This window comes from Anser cygnoides, chromosome 5 (assembly GCF_040182565.1).
Source record: "Anser cygnoides isolate HZ-2024a breed goose chromosome 5, Taihu_goose_T2T_genome, whole genome shotgun sequence".
Classification (NCBI taxonomy): domain Eukaryota; kingdom Metazoa; phylum Chordata; class Aves; order Anseriformes; family Anatidae; genus Anser; species Anser cygnoides.
This window is the reverse complement of record NC_089877.1, coordinates 60,813,095-60,831,558: the sequence shown is the minus strand read 5'-3', so window position 1 is coordinate 60,831,558 and position 18,464 is coordinate 60,813,095. Positions and strand designations below refer to the sequence as shown.

Sequence of the window (18,464 nt, the reverse complement as noted above, 5' to 3'; positions counted from 1 at the left end):
ACTCTCAATCCATTCTCTGCCTGGCCTGGGTTTTTGGGATTGCCCCGGCCCAGGTGCAGGACCTTGCACTTGAAGGCGAACTGTAGCTAAGTCAAACTGTGACAGCATTTTTTTTCGAATCATTCAGTCTAATAAAAGGCATTACTTCTTCTTATAGACTTTTTAGCACATAAAAAATAATAATGACAGTAATGACATTATTAACATGGTAATTTTGATCCATTGAGAGTAGAGATACAGGAAAATTGACTTGCCCAGAAACACATCCAGTTCTTCAGAGGCTTAATAAAACAAATACATTTGGAGCTTGACCATTGAACTTAGTAAAATAGGACTGGCCCAGAAATGGTGAAGCTGCATTTATGGTTGCTTTAATTAGAAATTTATTTAATGGCATTAATACACAAGGATGATCATGGCTTTCCCTTCATTCAGCAGTTTGTTTAGAGTCTGCAGTAGTGCCAGGCTTTCCAATATCCCCATGTGCTTCAGGAATTAAGAGGCTGACAACTGAAGTGCGTATGAAAGAGGGAATGTATTGCTGGTTGTTTGTGTATGTGAGCCTGCGTCTGCATGTATTTCATTTATGGAGATAATGTTCTTGCTGCTCATGAATGCGTGAACAGCCAGGTCTGCCAGCCACAGCAGTGTGTGAGTGCTACTTATACCATGCTATAAGTGTAGGCAAGAGGAACAAAGCTGAAAAGCAGTTTGTCCTTGCTTTACTTTCCAAGGCTTTGAGAAAGTACTAGCAAGCAATGTAAACCAGACACAGTTATCACTTGGTTTATTACAGAATAAACACATCATCATGTGAAATAAATTTATGATACGATAAACAACATTGCCACTTTTGGAGAACCCTGTCAACAAACTTATTTGATACAATCAGTTGGTACCTCTGGCTGTCACAAGGAGATGGCAAAGGAAGTGAATTCTGAGTCCATGAGACTGGTTCACAAAAAAAAACAATGATGCACACATCCTCCCTAAGTGATGCTCCAAGTGTCCTCACATTCCTGACAGTACATCCAAGAAAGTGGCCAGACACGAGTCCTGTTCTAATGGTGTGCAAGCAGCTCACACACAGGAATCAATTTTAGCAGAGCCTGTCAGGCTGGAGCAGCGCCTAGATCGAGTGCAGCCCACTTCACTAACGAAGAGCGGCCGCTTTGGTTTGCTCCGGTCAAATCTGCAGAGGCACAGCCCTGGCATTCTGGAGCACTGAGTCACGCCGTGGGGCATGAAAAGATGCTTCATGCAGTGGTCAAGCCTGGCCGTGCAGCAGGGAATGCCAGGCCTGGCACTTGGCACGAAGAGGGGTTATGCAAGCAGAGGCACGCACAGGCTCAGGCATTTCGGTATCAGGACTTCCAAATTTCTTTGCTACTGTCTTTCTCAGCAATGGTCTTACTTTCCAAGCAACAGACTTGAGCATCTCCTCTGATCACTGCCATCTAAGTCGATGTAATCGGCAACTGAGGTACCAACAATAAGCTCCAAAAGCAGTAAGAAAGTTGAGGTCCCTGACTAGCAGCACTTGGCCACGTCATCGCAGCACTGCCCAGCCTTCACTGGAGCCAGCGCACAGCAGGGAGGAGATGCTGATGAGGCAAACAAAGCATTCGGGTCAAAGAAAAGTGACTCAGCTGGAATAAACAGGACCCGGCTGGGCATCCAACCTGCTTTCCCACCAGTGTTCCTTCGTTGTGCTTTGTGATCCTCTTCTTTTCCTGATATCTTGCCTGTTGCTTACTTCTGTTTTCTTGCTTGGCTCCCCTGCCTCAGTCTCTGTTTAAATGCCCACCCTTGCACTGTGTTTGCAAATGCCTCTTCTCCTGCTCCGGATCTTGTGACACCTGCAGTAGCTAACATTCAGTTTGGCCAACTGATACTGCCAGCACCTCGAGAGCTCACCACCGGTGAGATGACGGGTGGCATAAATAAGTTCAGTGATTCACACCCACTCCCCCAGCATTTATTTTCTCACACAGGGGATGGGAAGAATGAAGAAGTGGCCCAAAGCTGCCTGTCCGCGGGTCCACTCCGCCTTCAGTCCCACTGTTGTTGGAGAAGAGGTGATGGCAGCATAAGAACCTGATTTTTTTCATGGTATACTGTGCACACATGTGTCACTCTGGGCATAATGTAATACAAACAGAATTGGCAGGGATTAAGGTTTTGTTTCTGCTTCCACTAATAAATGCCAAAATCCCCACTGACTTTACTGAAACAAAATCAGGCCTTAAGTGACCCACCACTGACGTTTGTAAGGATCTACCCAAACACAGGATGCTTTGGGTATGATACACAGAGCCATATGGACGGCCTTCTTTTCGGCTACCCCAACAGCTGCCAGAAGCTGTAATGCTGGCTCTAGTATGACAATAAAAATAACCCCAGCGGAGATGGCATTTACTATCTTACACATAGTCCTACACAATCCAGGGTTAGAAGGAATAAACGCATTGAGTCTGTGGCACTAATTGCCAGTCTTTGTTTTATACCAATGATTTTTCCATAATTTTTTTCTTCCGTGCTATTTGCCTCTCTATGCCTCACCAGATTTGCTCTTTCATCATCTTTCTAGACTGACATACACTTGAAAGGACATCCAGCACTTTGAAAGCTGCTGTTCTTCAGGTTTTATAAATTTCTCCCAGCTTAAGTTCTTGATGACAACCCTGCTCAGAGCATGGCTTGTCAGTAACACTGATCTAGTGGAAACGGCCCAGTTTGAATTTGGTGAACGATGCCTTCCTGAGACATCCTAACAAAACATAGCCAAACAGAGGAATTGTATTATTTCCTACAACCACAATTTCCAAATGCCTAGTGTTTCTTTTAAGGCCTTTTTTCTCCCCCTACAAATTCTATGAAACAAGTAGAGGGGAAAAAATTATTATTTATAAAATATTTTTTAGCTGATATTTTCTTTTTTAATGAGTCCTCCAGGCTTGATGGAGCAGACTGACTGGTACCGACTGGTACAGAGTTAAGCAACCTTAACTCCCATTGGCTTCCAACTGGAAACCAAACGTGCCCAGCGCTTATGGGAAGCACCTGGGATTTTATGATCCAACCCACCATTGTCTTTTTGAACTGTGAAACATTTAAGGCTTGAACTCTCTCACTGTGCATAACAGAATGCAGCCGTAAACGAAGCTGTACCTTGTGGGCACTTCTGCAATATACATGATAATTGCTACATATATCTCCTAGCTATACATCCAAAGTAATTCAGACCTGTGCTTGCTTTCACTGATGAAGGGAGAACAGGAAGGATTGCTCTTGAATCAATCTTTCAAGTCATAACAGCAGCGATGTGTTCCCAGCTAGGAATATTTACACAAGGTTTACCCAGTTCTCACATACAGCGAATAAGAAAGTCAGCCTAGCTTTTATTTAGGAGTAGATGGGTGCATAAAACTAAGTTTTGGTCCAATATTATGCAGTTCCTGGAATCTCAACCATAACATCGAAATGATTTAGCAGTAATTATGTTTCCCTTTGCCAACACCAGTGGTGCTGCTCATACTTTATAACTCCACATACCTACATTGCGAATGCAGCATAATGCAGCTGTATGTCAATACTTAACCATCATTTAGTCATATGAGTGAAGAGTTAATTATATGACTTCAATTTTGAACTTCACCTTTCTTTTTTTTTAAATCATAGTACATATTTAAACTGTATACATATTACAACATTCAGTGAAAAAACTTCCTAATTATAAGGACTAATGGTTCAGCTAGGGAAACTTGAGGTAAATGTTACCTATGTATATCACTAGGTTGTAAAACTACAGAAGTGTTAGTCACTGCACTGTAATGCATAACAAAACCAGGTAGAAGAAGTCCACATTGGTTCAAATAACAACACTGCTCTAACACCTCTTTCCACTTACAAATGTACAGATATATAAGTATTTCTGAAACACTACAAGTTTTCAAGAGACATGCTCAGCATAGTATTTTTCTCTTCCCTGCTCTGTTACGGCAGAAAACCTATCTTCTGAAGTTATTTTGCACATCTTACAAGAATCAAGAATTTTGCCAGATGTGAATGTACATACATGACAAACAATTCCATGGAATTAACATTATAAAAGCGGGGAGTACATTTGTAAAAGTACGTTTGCTGCTGCTAACTTCATTTAGTAATTTACAAAGAAAATAAATAAGCACTGACCATCAACTGTCAGCCTTGATATGATGATAATAGCAGATAACTTAACTATTTCTGAAGCTCTGGAAGAAATCACTAACCCAGCAGCACTCCCTTGTCAAAAACATCACCATAACTGACAATGTAAGCCACGAAAGACAGAAAACAGAAATTTGAATCATTATTTTACTTTATGCCAATACTTGCAAATGATGAAAGTGCTCTGCCCAGCCTTTGACAATCTACTTTATTCCAGCAGTGTCAGCTCAGATAAAGCTCAACAAAGGGAACTGAAATACATACTCTATCCACTGGAGCATCTTTCTTTTTTTTTTTCTTTTTTCTTTTTTTTTTTATTTTCTGATGTAAAATGTTCTGTGTTGAAATACTGACACCACAATATGTGAGCTAGCTGCAATGAACATGCAAAGTGGAGTACGCTGCTGCCAGCCTTATGCTGCTACAAGTGTGTAATTTACATAGTAAAAAAGCCTTAAGCCTCCACCCTTTGCATGTGCTTCATATCACAGAGCTGCCCAGTGTAACACTGAAGGAACTTTGGCAGCACAGGAATTGTTTTAGATCATGCATGTCTTCCTCTTCCTCCCAGGCCAGCACAGGGACATCAGCAGAAGGTGTGTGTGGATCTCCCATACCCCAACAAACCCCACTTATTGTAAGGGCACAGGAATTGCAGAGAGCTTAGGGCACCCCACAGATGCTTTATGTACGAAGGTAGCTGATCTGTATCTTATCATTCTGAAGCAGTATTTCTGATTCCTCAGAGAAGAAATTTCATATGGTCGCGGGTTGCTGGCACAAAAATCTCATGTCCAACATTAATATTTTCACGTCTTTCATGTGGATGCGTAGCCCTTGGGAATATTGACTGCCATGGAGGTAAATGTTCTTTCCACACCTGTACGTACTCCAGCAGTTCAGATGGAAGCAACAGACTCAGATCTGACCTAACATTCCTGCTTGTGATCCTCCTGTAGATTTGAGGGAATCTGCGACTATCCAATATCCCTTAACAATCCAAACCCAAACGCCGTTGCTCATTATGTTACTGGGGGCTGAGAGATACCCAGTGACTGGGGTAAGGGGCAGTTTCTTCAGCTAAGGCCAATCCACAGTTGTAGTGCAACACAAGACAGGGAATCCAAGTGTTCCACTGATAAACAGGGAACACTTGATAAACAAGAATATCTCAGGAATGTTTAAAAGAGCAGTCTGAACCTTTTATGTGTGTCTAATTATTGGCTTTTTTAATGATTCTCCAAAAAGTCACAAGAATTGGTAATTTAGATACAACTCTGTGGACAAGTGATAACACAAGATTCTTACCACACGTGGCACCAGGCACTCAGCAGACCCCAGTCACTATCACTCTGTATTTATTTGTACGTGGTGACGCTGGCGGACCCCCAAGCCCCACAAGGTAAAGCCACTTTCATAGCTCTCAGGTCCATGAAGTAAGGCTAAAGCAGGAAAACCTGCCCAACAGTTACTGCACTGTTTTTGCCATCAGAATGCTTCGCCTGCGCTAGAAAAAACAAATGTCTTTTTTTTTTTGAAACCTGTTAAGAGCACAACCGAAGGTAAAGTGGAAGTTTACGTGAAGTAATGGCCTACTTCTCAGAACCAGCTTCTTTGAAGTGCTCTGGATGGATGGCCAACTTGGACTTAAAAGCACTTACATACAATCACAGAATCATATTTAGAATCATAGAATATCCCCAGTTGGAAGGGACCCATAAGGATCATCAAGTCCAACTCCACCTCTGAAGTTCAGTGTTGGTTTTCCACATACTGTGTGATTTACATCTTTTTTATCAGAACTCTACTGCTCTTTGGCCCCTGATGATGATTCACAAGATGGGAAAAAAACAAAACAAAACAAAAACTAAGCTATGTTCTGCATCTGTCTTCTTCTAACAGAGCAACAGCAGTGACAAGCAATGGGGATTGCAAGGATAGGTGACCAGGGCCTTCGTTTAACATCTCACCTCGTAGATCTCATTAATAATAAGCTGGTATATTTTTTGTGAGCCTGTTCCAAATGTAAGGGAGAAAGAGGCAGTTACATATGGTAACTCCTTCAATATAAGTAGCAGTGAAACACAACTGGTCAAGCATTTGGGGAAAGATTCGCAAGGCAAAAATCACTTTAAAGTATGTATTTTATCAGGTGACATTTGTCAACCCACCTGGGATGATTTGAAGCTGTGGTGCATGCCAGCCATACTTGGGTAATGACTAGAACGCTTTAAAGGCTTGGCATCTCCCTAAAATGTAATGGAAATATTGCTTGCAAAGGATTTTGTAGCTAATTGTTAATAATCATTTTTAGTAACTTCTGATACCCATAGCTTCTGGACATAAGTCCTTTCCACCTGCGGTAGTGAACATCACTGATCTCAGTACCATATATTGTGTAGAAACCGTAAAACTAGCCAAAGATGAGCCTCAAGAAAAAGCACAAAACAGCAAGAGCCCACACTTAGCTGAAGGCAGTCCTGCTCCAGCAGAAGGGAGAAGATAAGAACTGCAAGCCCCAAACGGACTTTAAGTACAGTCAGCTACCAAACTTCCCACCAGTCATAGCAGCTGGTTCGCTACTAGACAGAACTTTTATTTACTTAACCCTGCACTTCTTTCCCTGATTTTCCCCAACCAAAATCTCAAAGTGCTATGGAATAAAGTGTGCGGTGAAATAATACTGTGACTGCTTTTTGGATTATGGTATGATATGGAAAAATACATTTATGCTATTAGAACACTTGACAATATTTCCCCTAAGAAATCATAACAATGTATTTGCCTTTTGAATATGTTTAAACATCCTCTTAACATTTAAATGTCCACCTTTTGGTATTTAACATTCTTTTGGCAGCATCTGTTGATTTGAATGAAACCAAATACAGATTACTTATTCTTGTGGAATAGAAATGATTATTGAAAAGAAGAAAATCTGGGACATGGAAAGGTGATGGGAAAAATTTACCTTTTCAAAGGTAACGTGTTGCAAGTGCTGAAAAGAGCATCATCTTCACATCAAATCAAGCAAGGTACAGGATTCAAGAAACAACGTGCCAAGAGGCAATTTCTCAGCAAGATGTTAGCATCAGAACAAAAGCGATGTGTCTGGAAGCAGAACTGCTGAGCTGCAAACAACCTGGGTGTGAGTCAGAGAACATTAGGACAGTGCCTGTCCACCAGGAATACAGACTTGATTGCATGTGACTTGTGTCAACTCTGGAGACATCAAGAGCAGAACATAAAAGCAAGGCAACAGATACATTTCTAAATGAGCCATTCAGCCTCTAAGGCAATGAATCTGGCAACAACTCAAGTTCCAAGAGAAATCATCAGCATTCCAGGTTTGTGTTCCACGGTTATAGCCTTCATTCTATTTTTTTTTTCTTCTTTTTCGTTTTCTTTTTTCAAGAAAAAGGTCACTAAATCATCCTGTTTTAAATCATTAAAAGACACAATCATCTCCTTTTAGACTAGCCCATAACTTTGAAACCAGAATCCAATTGCCTGTTCAGGCTCATTAGTGTCTTTGGATCTTAATGACCCACTCAGTTGCAGTAAATGAAAAACTAATCCTTGTTTTATGCCATTGGCCGAAAAGGATTAGCCAACTCTTGCTACTCATGCAATCAGCCTTGCACCAGGGAGATTACTACCATCTAATACTGTAAGTCTACACATTCCAATCTGTTACAATAAGTAGCACTTAAAGCTTATTTCCTTGAAATGCTTAAGCGTATTAATGCTATAGTATAAGACTGTTTTCTTATGATGCAATGATTCTTCTACCACTGTCCCAACAGTTTGCATTTAAATATATATATATATATGCAGCGATGCCTCTTGACTTCCAACATTGTCTTAATTATGTTCATAGTCTGGAAATGAAAATTGAAATATTTTTTTTTTCTTTATTTTGCCCAAAAGTGGCAGGCAAGCATGTGATATTTTTGACACCCTACAGTAAGTCTTAACAGGTAGCTAAACAGAGCTACTAGTTATATTTAATGTTCTCTACTCGATACCATGGGTTGTAAAACAGTTTTGTACCACTTGTATCACTGCAATTTTTACAGCTCATTATTCTGGTTGCTCTTGTTGTATTACTTATAAAATAAGTGGATATTTGTATGAGATGAGTCTACAGTGTGATACTATATAAATTTTTTTTCTCAAAGTATTCGCACAATGGTATTGTTGAAAATTTAGAATTGTAAAGAACCCATTTCATCACTATTACATGCCTCGTTCATACTTGAATATTGAACAATTTTTCTGATACAAAATGAAGGAACCGTTGTGTTTTTATCACCTTAAGAAGTATATATAATAGAATAGCCCTAGAGAGTGCTGAGATAGACTGAGAACGAAGTTACAGAAAAGGAATAAATTTGACAATTTGTTGGGAAACCCGATTTTTGAGTGGAAACAGGTCAACAAATGTGCAATTTTCTATCAAAGATGTTGTGTGAAGCCGTAAATCAGCATTACATGAAAATAAATACTATATCCCAAAACAGCTGGAAGTCATTCCAGGTAGCCTTTACCTCCTAGTTTCTAAATTAATTTTAGCATGAAAATTGTCCAGCTGTTGCGTATTTGTTAGCTAAATATGCTCTCCAGATTATAAGCATGTTTTACATTTGGGCATCAGTAAAATGAACAGTAAAATAGTAGATGGGCCTCTGGTCAGAGTGTTACAGAAATATCACCTTACAAACTATAATGAATATTTTTTGCTGAAAGACCACTACGCACGACAAAGGAAATGTGGACAAATGTTCTTTGTGTTAATTCCCATCAGAAAACTGATATCTCAATATAGGTATTATTTCTCTGGGAGAAAGAAAAATTAGGCATGACTGTCCTCCTCCCAGCAGCAGGGGGTAAGAGCATAATTTTTTTTCTTCAGTGTTTAAAAATTGTACTCAACAAATTCAAAAATAGATTTATTCAAATGTTATAATATTTCCTACAGTTATGTATTTAACTAGAACTGATCTATAGTCTTCTCTAATGCCGGGTGATACACTAGCTGTTACGAGGACTTTTCAAGTGAAACAGTTTTCTGTGCAAATTGTAATTAAAAACTTAGATGGAGTGGTAAAGATATCAGGCCCTAAATAAACATTTACCTTCCGATTAGAATACACATACAAGATTCAAAGCCAACCCCTTGCTCTGTTTATTTAAAAGAGTGGGTTGGTTTTTGTTTGTTTGTTTTTACTATTATTACCTTAGGGCTCAGTTACAAACCTGAACTCTGTTTTACTAGGTACAGTACAAGGGCAGAACAACAAGGCAACCCCCACCTCCAATGGTTCACAGTACCAGCAGAACCATATTCCCACTTCGGAGACAGCTGCACAGCTTTTAAGAGATTACAGCTCCCCAGCTGCCATAGCTGGCGTGCTGCTGGAGGCTACTGGTCTTCAGCTAAGCTGCAGTCACCTGTCCCTCATCCACGGGAGTCCAGAGTCAGCTAAGTTAGCTTTCCACACTTCCAGCAGTAACACAAGTTAAACCTCCTGACTCTGCTTTGAGGAGTGAGGAACAACCACACCGTTTTTTAACTTTATCTGCACCACGGGGCCAGTAATGGCAAATAACAAGTGGCAATAAACAAAAAAGCACTTTGTTCTCAACCAACCCCTGCTACGTTGACAAGATGATCTACACTTTTAGAGCAGAGATGGGTGTAGTCAGGTGTTCACGTAAAGGACAGTAAGAACAAAATCTTTCAGTGTGACAAGTGTTAATTTCAGCAGTCCAGCAACATGACTGCTATTGACTTTATAGGCATAATAACAAGGGATCATTTCTAGGCAGAAATTGACAGTTTAAGTTACAATGAAAAATCCCAGTGCATGTTTAAAAGTAGTTCATGGTTGTAAATCTCTGAAAAGTATTCCAAATACTGTGTGGTTGCCTCTTATGAAGTAGCTATATTTTTTATTTATTGTTTTTAACAAGCCTATCTGATTTCTGTAAGTAATCATCCAGCAAGATCTAGAACTGTGGTTTCTCCCACTTCAGCCAGCAGCCTTGCAGTATACTACCGCAGTATAACAAACATCTGAGACGTGGATGACAGAATTCATCAGATGACAGGAAAACAAGGTTCAGTTATGGAATAACTGAGCCAACAAAATTGGGCTTACTAAATGATCTCCGAATATTATCTGCCAGTAGCGTACCTTAACACACTACATCAAATAACACAGACAGGATCTCAAATTTGCCTTTAGACAATTAGGTATGCAGTAAATTAGAAAAAAATGTTTTAATTAGATTAGCATGGAAGCCCCCATAAAGTCCACCAAATCCAAATGTGTCTTACTTCTTATTAGCTCGATCTCTGCAGCACTTCACTTAAGCTTCCTGAATCCATCTCCACTCTGCTTAAAAAATACCCAACTTCCACCAGCGTTTAGGCACAGGTACTGAAGGAGAAGCTGGGCTGCGTGAAAATGGTCCTAAGGCATTTAGGAGTTTAGCAGAGAAGAAGTAGTGGCATAGATTACAGCTCTTGGTCATTTTACATGGGCAGATAGTGATAGGACGAGGGAGAATGTTTTTAAACTAAAAGAGGAGCTATTTAGATTAGATTTTAGGAGAAAGTTCTTTACCCAGAGGGTGGTGAGACACTGGAACAGGTTGCCCAGAGAAGCTGTGGATGCCCCATCCCTGGAGGTATTCAAGGCCAGGCTGGATGGGGCTTTGAGCAACCTGGTCTGGTGGGTGGTATCCCTAGTGGGGTGGAACTAGATGGTCTTTGAGATCCCTTCCAACCCAGGGCATTCTATGATTCAGGGCTTTGTGGGTCAGCAGAGGGAAGGGAAACTCTACTCCCCTTTGGACTTTGAAGACCTTTGATTGGTGGACTCTGCAGACTATAATGGTACGATGCTTTTTGTCAGCCTGTTTCACTCAGTCTATGTGCCCTCCTAACTAGCTTGTGCACTTGCAATGTCTTCTGTGACGTTCACTGAACAATGTCGTCTTCCTTTTATTTCCTCTGCTTCCGTTTCAGCATCGTGCTTGCCTGCTGTTACACAGAGTATTTACTTCAAAGTAAATTACCAAGAAACAGATTTCCCTTATAAATTCATGAGGAGTTTCAAAAACTAGTAATAGGTGTTTCACATGTAACAGGAAAAAAAAATCAAAAGTGACCTAGTATTTCCTTCAAAGGCCATAAATGTGAAACTGATGCTTTTGGAGAGGACAGTTCTGAGGCATTCACAGTGCACAGTGGTGTGGGGGCTCTGAACAGTCAGCGCTCCTTGCTGAGTTACTATGGTATCATCTTCACAACCAGCCAGTCCAGAAAAAAAGTCATTTGTGGAGAACTGGTGGATACACTTGTATTGACCACTGTTAGACTCTGGAAACTGACTTTGTATCATTTTTTTTTGAAAACCTCTACATAAAGTGGAAGGATCTTAATTTGCTTTCAGTGTTTCAAGTTAGAAAGACAGAAGTTTAAATGTCAAGTATTATTACAATATTATTTCACTTCAGATATTAAGAGATTTCTACAAAACCTTACACGAAATTAACAAAAACGTTTATTTCAAAAATTTTATAACAGATAACCAACTTAAGAACACTGTAACTCAAATTCAGCTTTGTCTGGTACAATAAAGTTACTTTTACTAACACTTTCTTCCATTTCGTATCAGAGACTGAAAGTACTCATCTAGAAGTACTCTTTAGATGCTCTCTCACAGATATTGAATTAACTCAACATGCTATTTTAAAATAGTATTTCTGCTGTTTGTAAGTGCCAATTTAGGGAAAGCGTATCATAACATTTTATGAAAACAACATATTTAGAAAATAAATAAGAAAAATGAATGCTGCATCTCAAAGCATGTGCTTGCTGGATATACACATGCTCTTGCAGCAATTGCAATAATGTATTCGTACATGAAATGAAAGGAGAAGATGAAATGCTTTGTACTTTAACTTGAGAAACTGAAAACATTTGTCAAGGCTAAGTAGGAAAAGAATTTAAAAGGAAGGCAAAGGTATTCAAAAGAATGTAGATGGCTTTGTATTTTGTAAGGAAGAATGAAAACCTTTCACAGAAGGAGACTGTGATGATCTCTGATCCTGTCCAAATGCAAATGGAAAACTAAAGTCATCTTTTCCATCTCCAAATGCATGAGAAGTCGATTCCGAGGGGAAGGGAAAGGCAAATGCATCCTCACTTTCTGATTTCCCAAATAAGCTTCCTATATAGAATGAATATTATATTATTAGATTGTCTTACTGAAAGAATACTGCATTCAGCATAATATGCTTCCTTTAATAATATTTTACTCCCAATGCCCACTGCATATCAGCCTACAGTTGTGTGTTTATTTCTGCAATAGACATGGTAAAGGAGGGCATTATCAGAAATTATGTAGAATGAAGTACTTGAATGATTTAGGACAACAAAACACTTTTTTATTATATACTGGGTGAAATATTTTGAATACTAAGCAACAGAGTCTTTGGAAACTGACACATTTTTGTGGATTCTTTCTCCTCTGAAAAACCACTGAAATATTTGGAGAAACAACGCTATAGACAGGAACCCCCCCAAGTTTTACATTCAGTAACACAAAATTCATACCCTTTTCTCTGCAATACATATGTATGCATACAAACTTTTGTTCATCCACTTCAAAAAAGTAGCTTTGCACCTGCAGGACCTCTAAAAAGAGTAGATTACAGTTCCCTTCAGAAAAATGCTTGATCAAAAGTGAATTTTGATCCTACTGTTATCATTGAAAAATTTTCCTTTCTCCTCAGTAAAGCCAGGATTTCACACAGAATGTACAAATGTGTGTGGCTCACTTAGTATGGGTAGAAGATATGGTTTATGAAGTCTCATGCTCCTCTCTCACTTGTGCTGTTTTTACATTGTGTATCTCCAATGATTTAAAGTGATGGTCAAGGTTTCTTTTATCAAATGAAAACTTTGTTTTCGTTACAGATGAGGAGGGAAAAAACAACAGATGTATTTTTCTAACACTGAGCTAGTAGCCTTAAGTTAAAAAAGTGGTATTTACCAAATACCGTAACTTTTTACATTTAAAGAACAGAGCTCCTTTCAGGAATGAAAAGGCTTACAAAACTTTGACACTTAAATTTTTCTTTCCCCTTGCAGGTCCTTTCAGAGTTTGCTTCAAGCGCACCTAATACAATCCCTATTTGTATTTCTTCTTTCTCACGTTTCTTTTTTCCATGAAATTTCACACATTTGAGGTCCATAAGACAAATATGCAGAGAAAGATTTAAGCTAGTCAAAAAACAAACACAACAAACCACTAAACCGCAATATCACAAATCAAAAACATAAGTACTTTCAGACTTACCAAAATCTTTCTGTGGGGACATGGGATTCAAGTGTCCCACAGGATAATTATCATCTGTCTGAAACAAAGCAGACATTTTATTTAACAAATTAAAAAGACAGAATGTAAGTTTTAATGCTGATACGTAATAAGTGAGACAGACATATTCATAGAATCATAGCATGGCTTGGGTTGGAAGAGACTGTAAAGATATTTAGTTACAACCCCCCTGCCATGGGCAGGGATGCCACCCACTAGATCAGGTTGCCCACCAGTGAATATCAGCATTTGAATTTAAATTTATATATCAGTCCCTGAGTTTGCAAGGTAAATTCTTTGATACATTTCATGCTTTCCTTACTTGAGGTATATATGAAGAATCCTTAGGCAAGATTAAGTCCAGATACTTAAGTCCATATTAAGATCTTCAAAATTCCCATATAACTTGTTAACTGTGAAGAGTGAAATGACTGCTAGAGGCTGGTAAATTCCTACGCTGTCACAATATAACATGGGTTCTGACAATATTAGATGACTTACCTACTCACTTACCTCACCTCACCTAGACCTACCTCATTCCCAAACAGTTCACAAACTATCCACCAGTCTATTTTCTCCTACACAGAGCTGATGATAGGAGATATCACCAACAGGTATTTTGAGAAATACAGAATAAATAGTTATTTTCCCTCTTTCCTCCTTTAGATTTCACCTAGTAACCAGAAGATGGAGCACACCCGCTGAAATATGAGATGCCTGGGTTCAAGTCCCTTATTTGTATAATGGGGTTTGGATCTGCATTACCAGTGAGTGGTATCTAACCACTGTGTTACGCACTGACACACATCTATCCTGAATATCCAGTTGACTATCTATTAGCCCAGAGAGAATAAAAATTACTCTGGAGCACTGCAGTTAGGCAATCTGCAAAGGATAAGGAGCACTAGCTGGATTCCAGTCCCTGTTCCAATTAGTTGGCTATCTCCTCCATTTAAATATAGATGCTGAAATATATTTGCTTTTCAGTACTCCTAATAAATAAACCTTTCTTCCTTTCCTAAGTGTTTTGCATTTTGTGAAAGCTGGAGGATGAAAAAAAAAAAAAAAACCATTTAAGTGCCCAATTCCCCACTACAGCGAGACAAAACCATGTAGGATTGGCATGTGAGTTGTGAATTCTGCCAGGGTACCTAAAATTTTGCATTGCAATGCTAAGCCAGTAACCTTTTTGTGAATCTAGTCACTTGTGCACCTGCACAATATCCAATCTTGCCCATATGGGTAAGATCCAATCCTTGATCAGAAGTCATCACAGGAGAATCAGCAGAATCTTGTAAAATTAAGCATGCTAATAAAAAAAATGCTAAAAAAATGACTAGTGAAGAAGTCCTCATTCACAGTCAATACTGTTGGTTTTTTTTTGTTGTTTGTTTGTTTTTTAGCATCATTTCCTTTGTGGAAATTTAATATTCTCATGTACTCATTTTTACCTCATCAGATGAATTTTCTGCCCCAAACACAGAAGAATCAAACAAATTAAAGCCAGGTGACTTCTGGGAGAAGTTCATGAGAGAAAAGAAAGCCGGAGATTTTGATGTTCCTTCTTCACAACCTAAGTTGTGAATGCTGTAAAGACAGAAAGGAAGAACCTACATTAATAGTTTTAAGAAGTAGCACAGATGGCTTTTTTGTTGCTGTCGTTCTATTTGTCCTTATTATGTTCTGTGACTTTCCCAAATTTCTGTAGCTTCCATTAGTAACTACTTCTTGCAACACAGAATGGGTAATACAGCCCCTCAAATCAGACTGAAGTATTCCTACTAATTTTACTCGTGTTTCAAAAAAATGCTAAAGATAGAAATTGGTTAACAAATATTACTGCAGGAAAAGAAAACAATTTTAGCAAATGAGCTACAAAGAACCTACCTCACATATTTGTAAGCAAAGTCCCCCCTGTCTTGAAAAAGCTACATTTCAAGTAGAATTGATACTGTAAGAACAAAATCTAACTCAGAAAAAAAACAGTATTTTCAGAGGAGCTTTCTATGGAAGTCTTTCTATAGTATCTTTCAAAAAATAGCAGAAATATACAATAAACATCATTACAAATTTTCTTATGAAATCTAAATATAAAAGCTGAAATCATACAAGTCAAATGGAGGTGTTTTAGAGAACTGGGTTTTCTTCCCCTTTGCGTCAGGTGTTCCAACAAACTCAGGTGTTTCAGGTGTTCTTAGAAAATGTTCTGCACTTTCTTCTGCTGTGTCTGGATTGTTTTCATTTGACTTAAAATAGGTATGTATGTTCTATTAAAAAGAAACATATAACAACGTTTATGGCATATGTAATTTCCCCAAATATTTTTTTAAACATAGTCATTGTATGCTTTAGGTTAGTTAGATTTTTTATTTTCATAAAAAATAAAGGGAATTCAATAAATTCTCACTGTTACATATTCTCCACAGTTACAACTGCAACCTTAATTTAACTAATTTAAAATGGGCTACTTCTGATTGCAATTATGTATGAAAATTTTCATTCCAAAAATTAAGAAACTTGTAAGCTGACTGAAAATACTGATTTGTAATAAAAGAACTCTCTCTTTCTAAAGTATCTCTTAGCTAATTCTTTAAGTCACATTGGAATCCTCGTGATATTCTAGTGAAATAAAGGAACATCAACCATCAGAATATATTTCATCTGACTGAGATATTTCCTCTTTCTCAGAAAATGTTAACAGAGTATATACACTTGAATTCTGTAGAACAATTTCCACCAGGCTCAATATTGTTTTAAAGATATTTTTTCTCCACCAGCTGACAGCAGCCATGAACCTGTAACCAACTAGAAGAAGATGAGTATCTCAAACTTGATCTCAGTATCACCTTCACATGCAAGCTGTACAAACAACTGGCTTGAATATTACGGCATGGGGAGCTTAAACTCCCATTCAAGTACAGATTGTAGAAGTAGTGCAAATGGAGCCTTTCAGATTCTGTAGCCAGCACAGAGCCTATTTTCTATAGTTTTGTGGAAGAAGTGAGTTTCCCATGCATCTTAGCTCACACAGATGAAAGTTATATGGACCAGTTCTATCTAAAAAATGATGTGCATATGGGCCTAGATGGCCCATAGTCAAGGTAGCATAAAAACTCACAGAACGCTGACAAGGCCAAAAGCAGTGATCGTTGTATTAGTACTCAGAAGACACAGATTGGCTTCTCACCTCTTGGGTGCCTTACAGTGAGTCACTTTGCCAATTCCTGAGAAATCTAATTACCTCTTACCAACCGATTCAAATACTTCAGAATAGTTTGACTACAGTAAATAAAATAACTATTTGTGACATAAGAAATGCTTTCGTTACTTGAGGTGTATACGAAGAATCCTTAGGCTCATCTTCTGCTTCTTTACCATCACATTTGGCCTCTTGGTCTTCTATATAAAGAATACAGTACGGCTTGTATTATAACAACATTTTAAATGGATAAGTAAAAGTTATGTTGTGGGAAAGAATCCTTGAAAAAGATTTACTAACTTGGCATTGCTATTGACAAGGAAGTGTTCCGACCGTAGTCTTCATAATAACCCACTTTGTGGCCATTTCCATAACAGTTACCTCTCATTCTGCCACTTACTGAGTAGCATTAAAGCAATGCTAAAGCTTCTTCATATTGTTTGGTGTGTTCTTCAGATATAGCTATTGCTCCCTGAGAGTGCTATTTTTGTCTAATCCAGCTGTTGCAGACTGAGAGTGCCAATATCAGTCAATAGAAACCATGTGGAAACAACATAAAAAGCACATCCATATGAGACTGATGGAACATATCTTCAAGACCTGTGCAAAATCTAGGGTAGAAAACGAGAAGAATGCTACCCAACTTTCTGCTCGAAGCTTTAGACGATGCAACATTTCACACACTGTAGGCTAAGATCCTGTGTTTCGGAACATATAATTAGGATCCTATTTATAAAAAATTAGACTATAATTTTTGAAATGCATCTAAATTGACAGTGTAATTAGGAAAAAACAAACAAACAAACAAACAAACATTTAACCTACAGCTCAGTGCCCTGGGATTTCAAAACTGTAGGTGCGTCTGCAGCTACTCTGTTTTGTTTCTGAAAGTGTTTTGTGCATATTACATAATTTTCATTTTTTTAAATCTTAATCTGACGCTTCAAGTTTCCTGAATTCCTTAGTTTGCATTTTATCATGCCTTTTGGGTAGATTTTCACACAGGTTTCCAAACTGAAACTAACAGCGTAGATTTACAAGAGATGCTGGGAGGTGCCCTTCATTAGCTGTGGTTAATGCAGAATGCATACCACATTACTGCACAGTTCAGTCTCCATTTAGATTAGGACTCAGCCTGCCTGCTGTATTCACAGTTTTAAACTATATAATCAAGGCATAAAAGGAAAACAAACAGTGGTCCAATTCATACCAGAGTGAAATTTTGGGTCCTAGAATTTTTCCTTTCATCATTTTGTGGTCCAGTTTATAGTAACAGCACACCTGATCAAAAAATGTCTATGTTACTTTACCTATTACTGTATTTTCACTCTCAAACTGTTGATTAGTAGTCACCTGCTTTGGAGGAACTAGCTGTCTAAAAGACAAAAAAATACACTGTTGTTTGTTTCAGTGTGGATTATTTCTATAAGCTTTAATCTCAAGAATGAAAGCTACTTCATTAGAGAAAAGTTACCTGAATTGCATTTGGTTTTGCAAGCTTGCTATTGATGGAACTTGGGCAATTTGTAGATTATTAGTCCGCGCAGTGTCCGTAGCCATCTAAAACATAGCAAAAAATTCAACTGAGGCAACACAAAATTGTCGCTTCAACAACATAATTCTGATTTCTCCTTAGACTGTGTAAATCCATTCTGTTAATCTTTCCT

At 38.4% G+C, this 18,464-nt stretch overlaps 1 protein-coding gene across 3 annotated transcripts in view; it reads right to left on the bottom strand.

Moving 5' to 3' along the window:
* Positions 1 to 11,699: 11,699 nt before the first annotated feature.
* The window catches only part of C5H14orf39 (chromosome 5 C14orf39 homolog), a 31,653-nt gene continuing 24,888 nt past the window's right edge, over positions 11,700 to 18,464 (bottom strand). For 2 of the 3 annotated variants that reach the window (XM_013183129.3, XM_066998479.1), the window contains exons 12-18: positions 18,272 to 18,357; positions 18,108 to 18,172; positions 16,927 to 16,997; positions 15,708 to 15,865; positions 15,050 to 15,185; positions 13,581 to 13,638; positions 11,700 to 12,449 (exon numbers count right to left, since the gene is read on the bottom strand). In XM_013183129.3, the coding sequence (XP_013038583.3) occupies positions 12,247 to 12,449; positions 13,581 to 13,638; positions 15,050 to 15,185; positions 15,708 to 15,865; positions 16,927 to 16,997; positions 18,108 to 18,172; positions 18,272 to 18,357 (777 nt within the window). In that variant the 3' untranslated portion in view covers positions 11,700 to 12,246. The remainder of the gene's footprint in view (positions 12,450 to 13,580; positions 13,639 to 15,049; positions 15,186 to 15,707; positions 15,866 to 16,926; positions 16,998 to 18,107; positions 18,173 to 18,271; positions 18,358 to 18,464) is intronic. The other variant, XM_048066261.2, reaches the window with a different exon arrangement.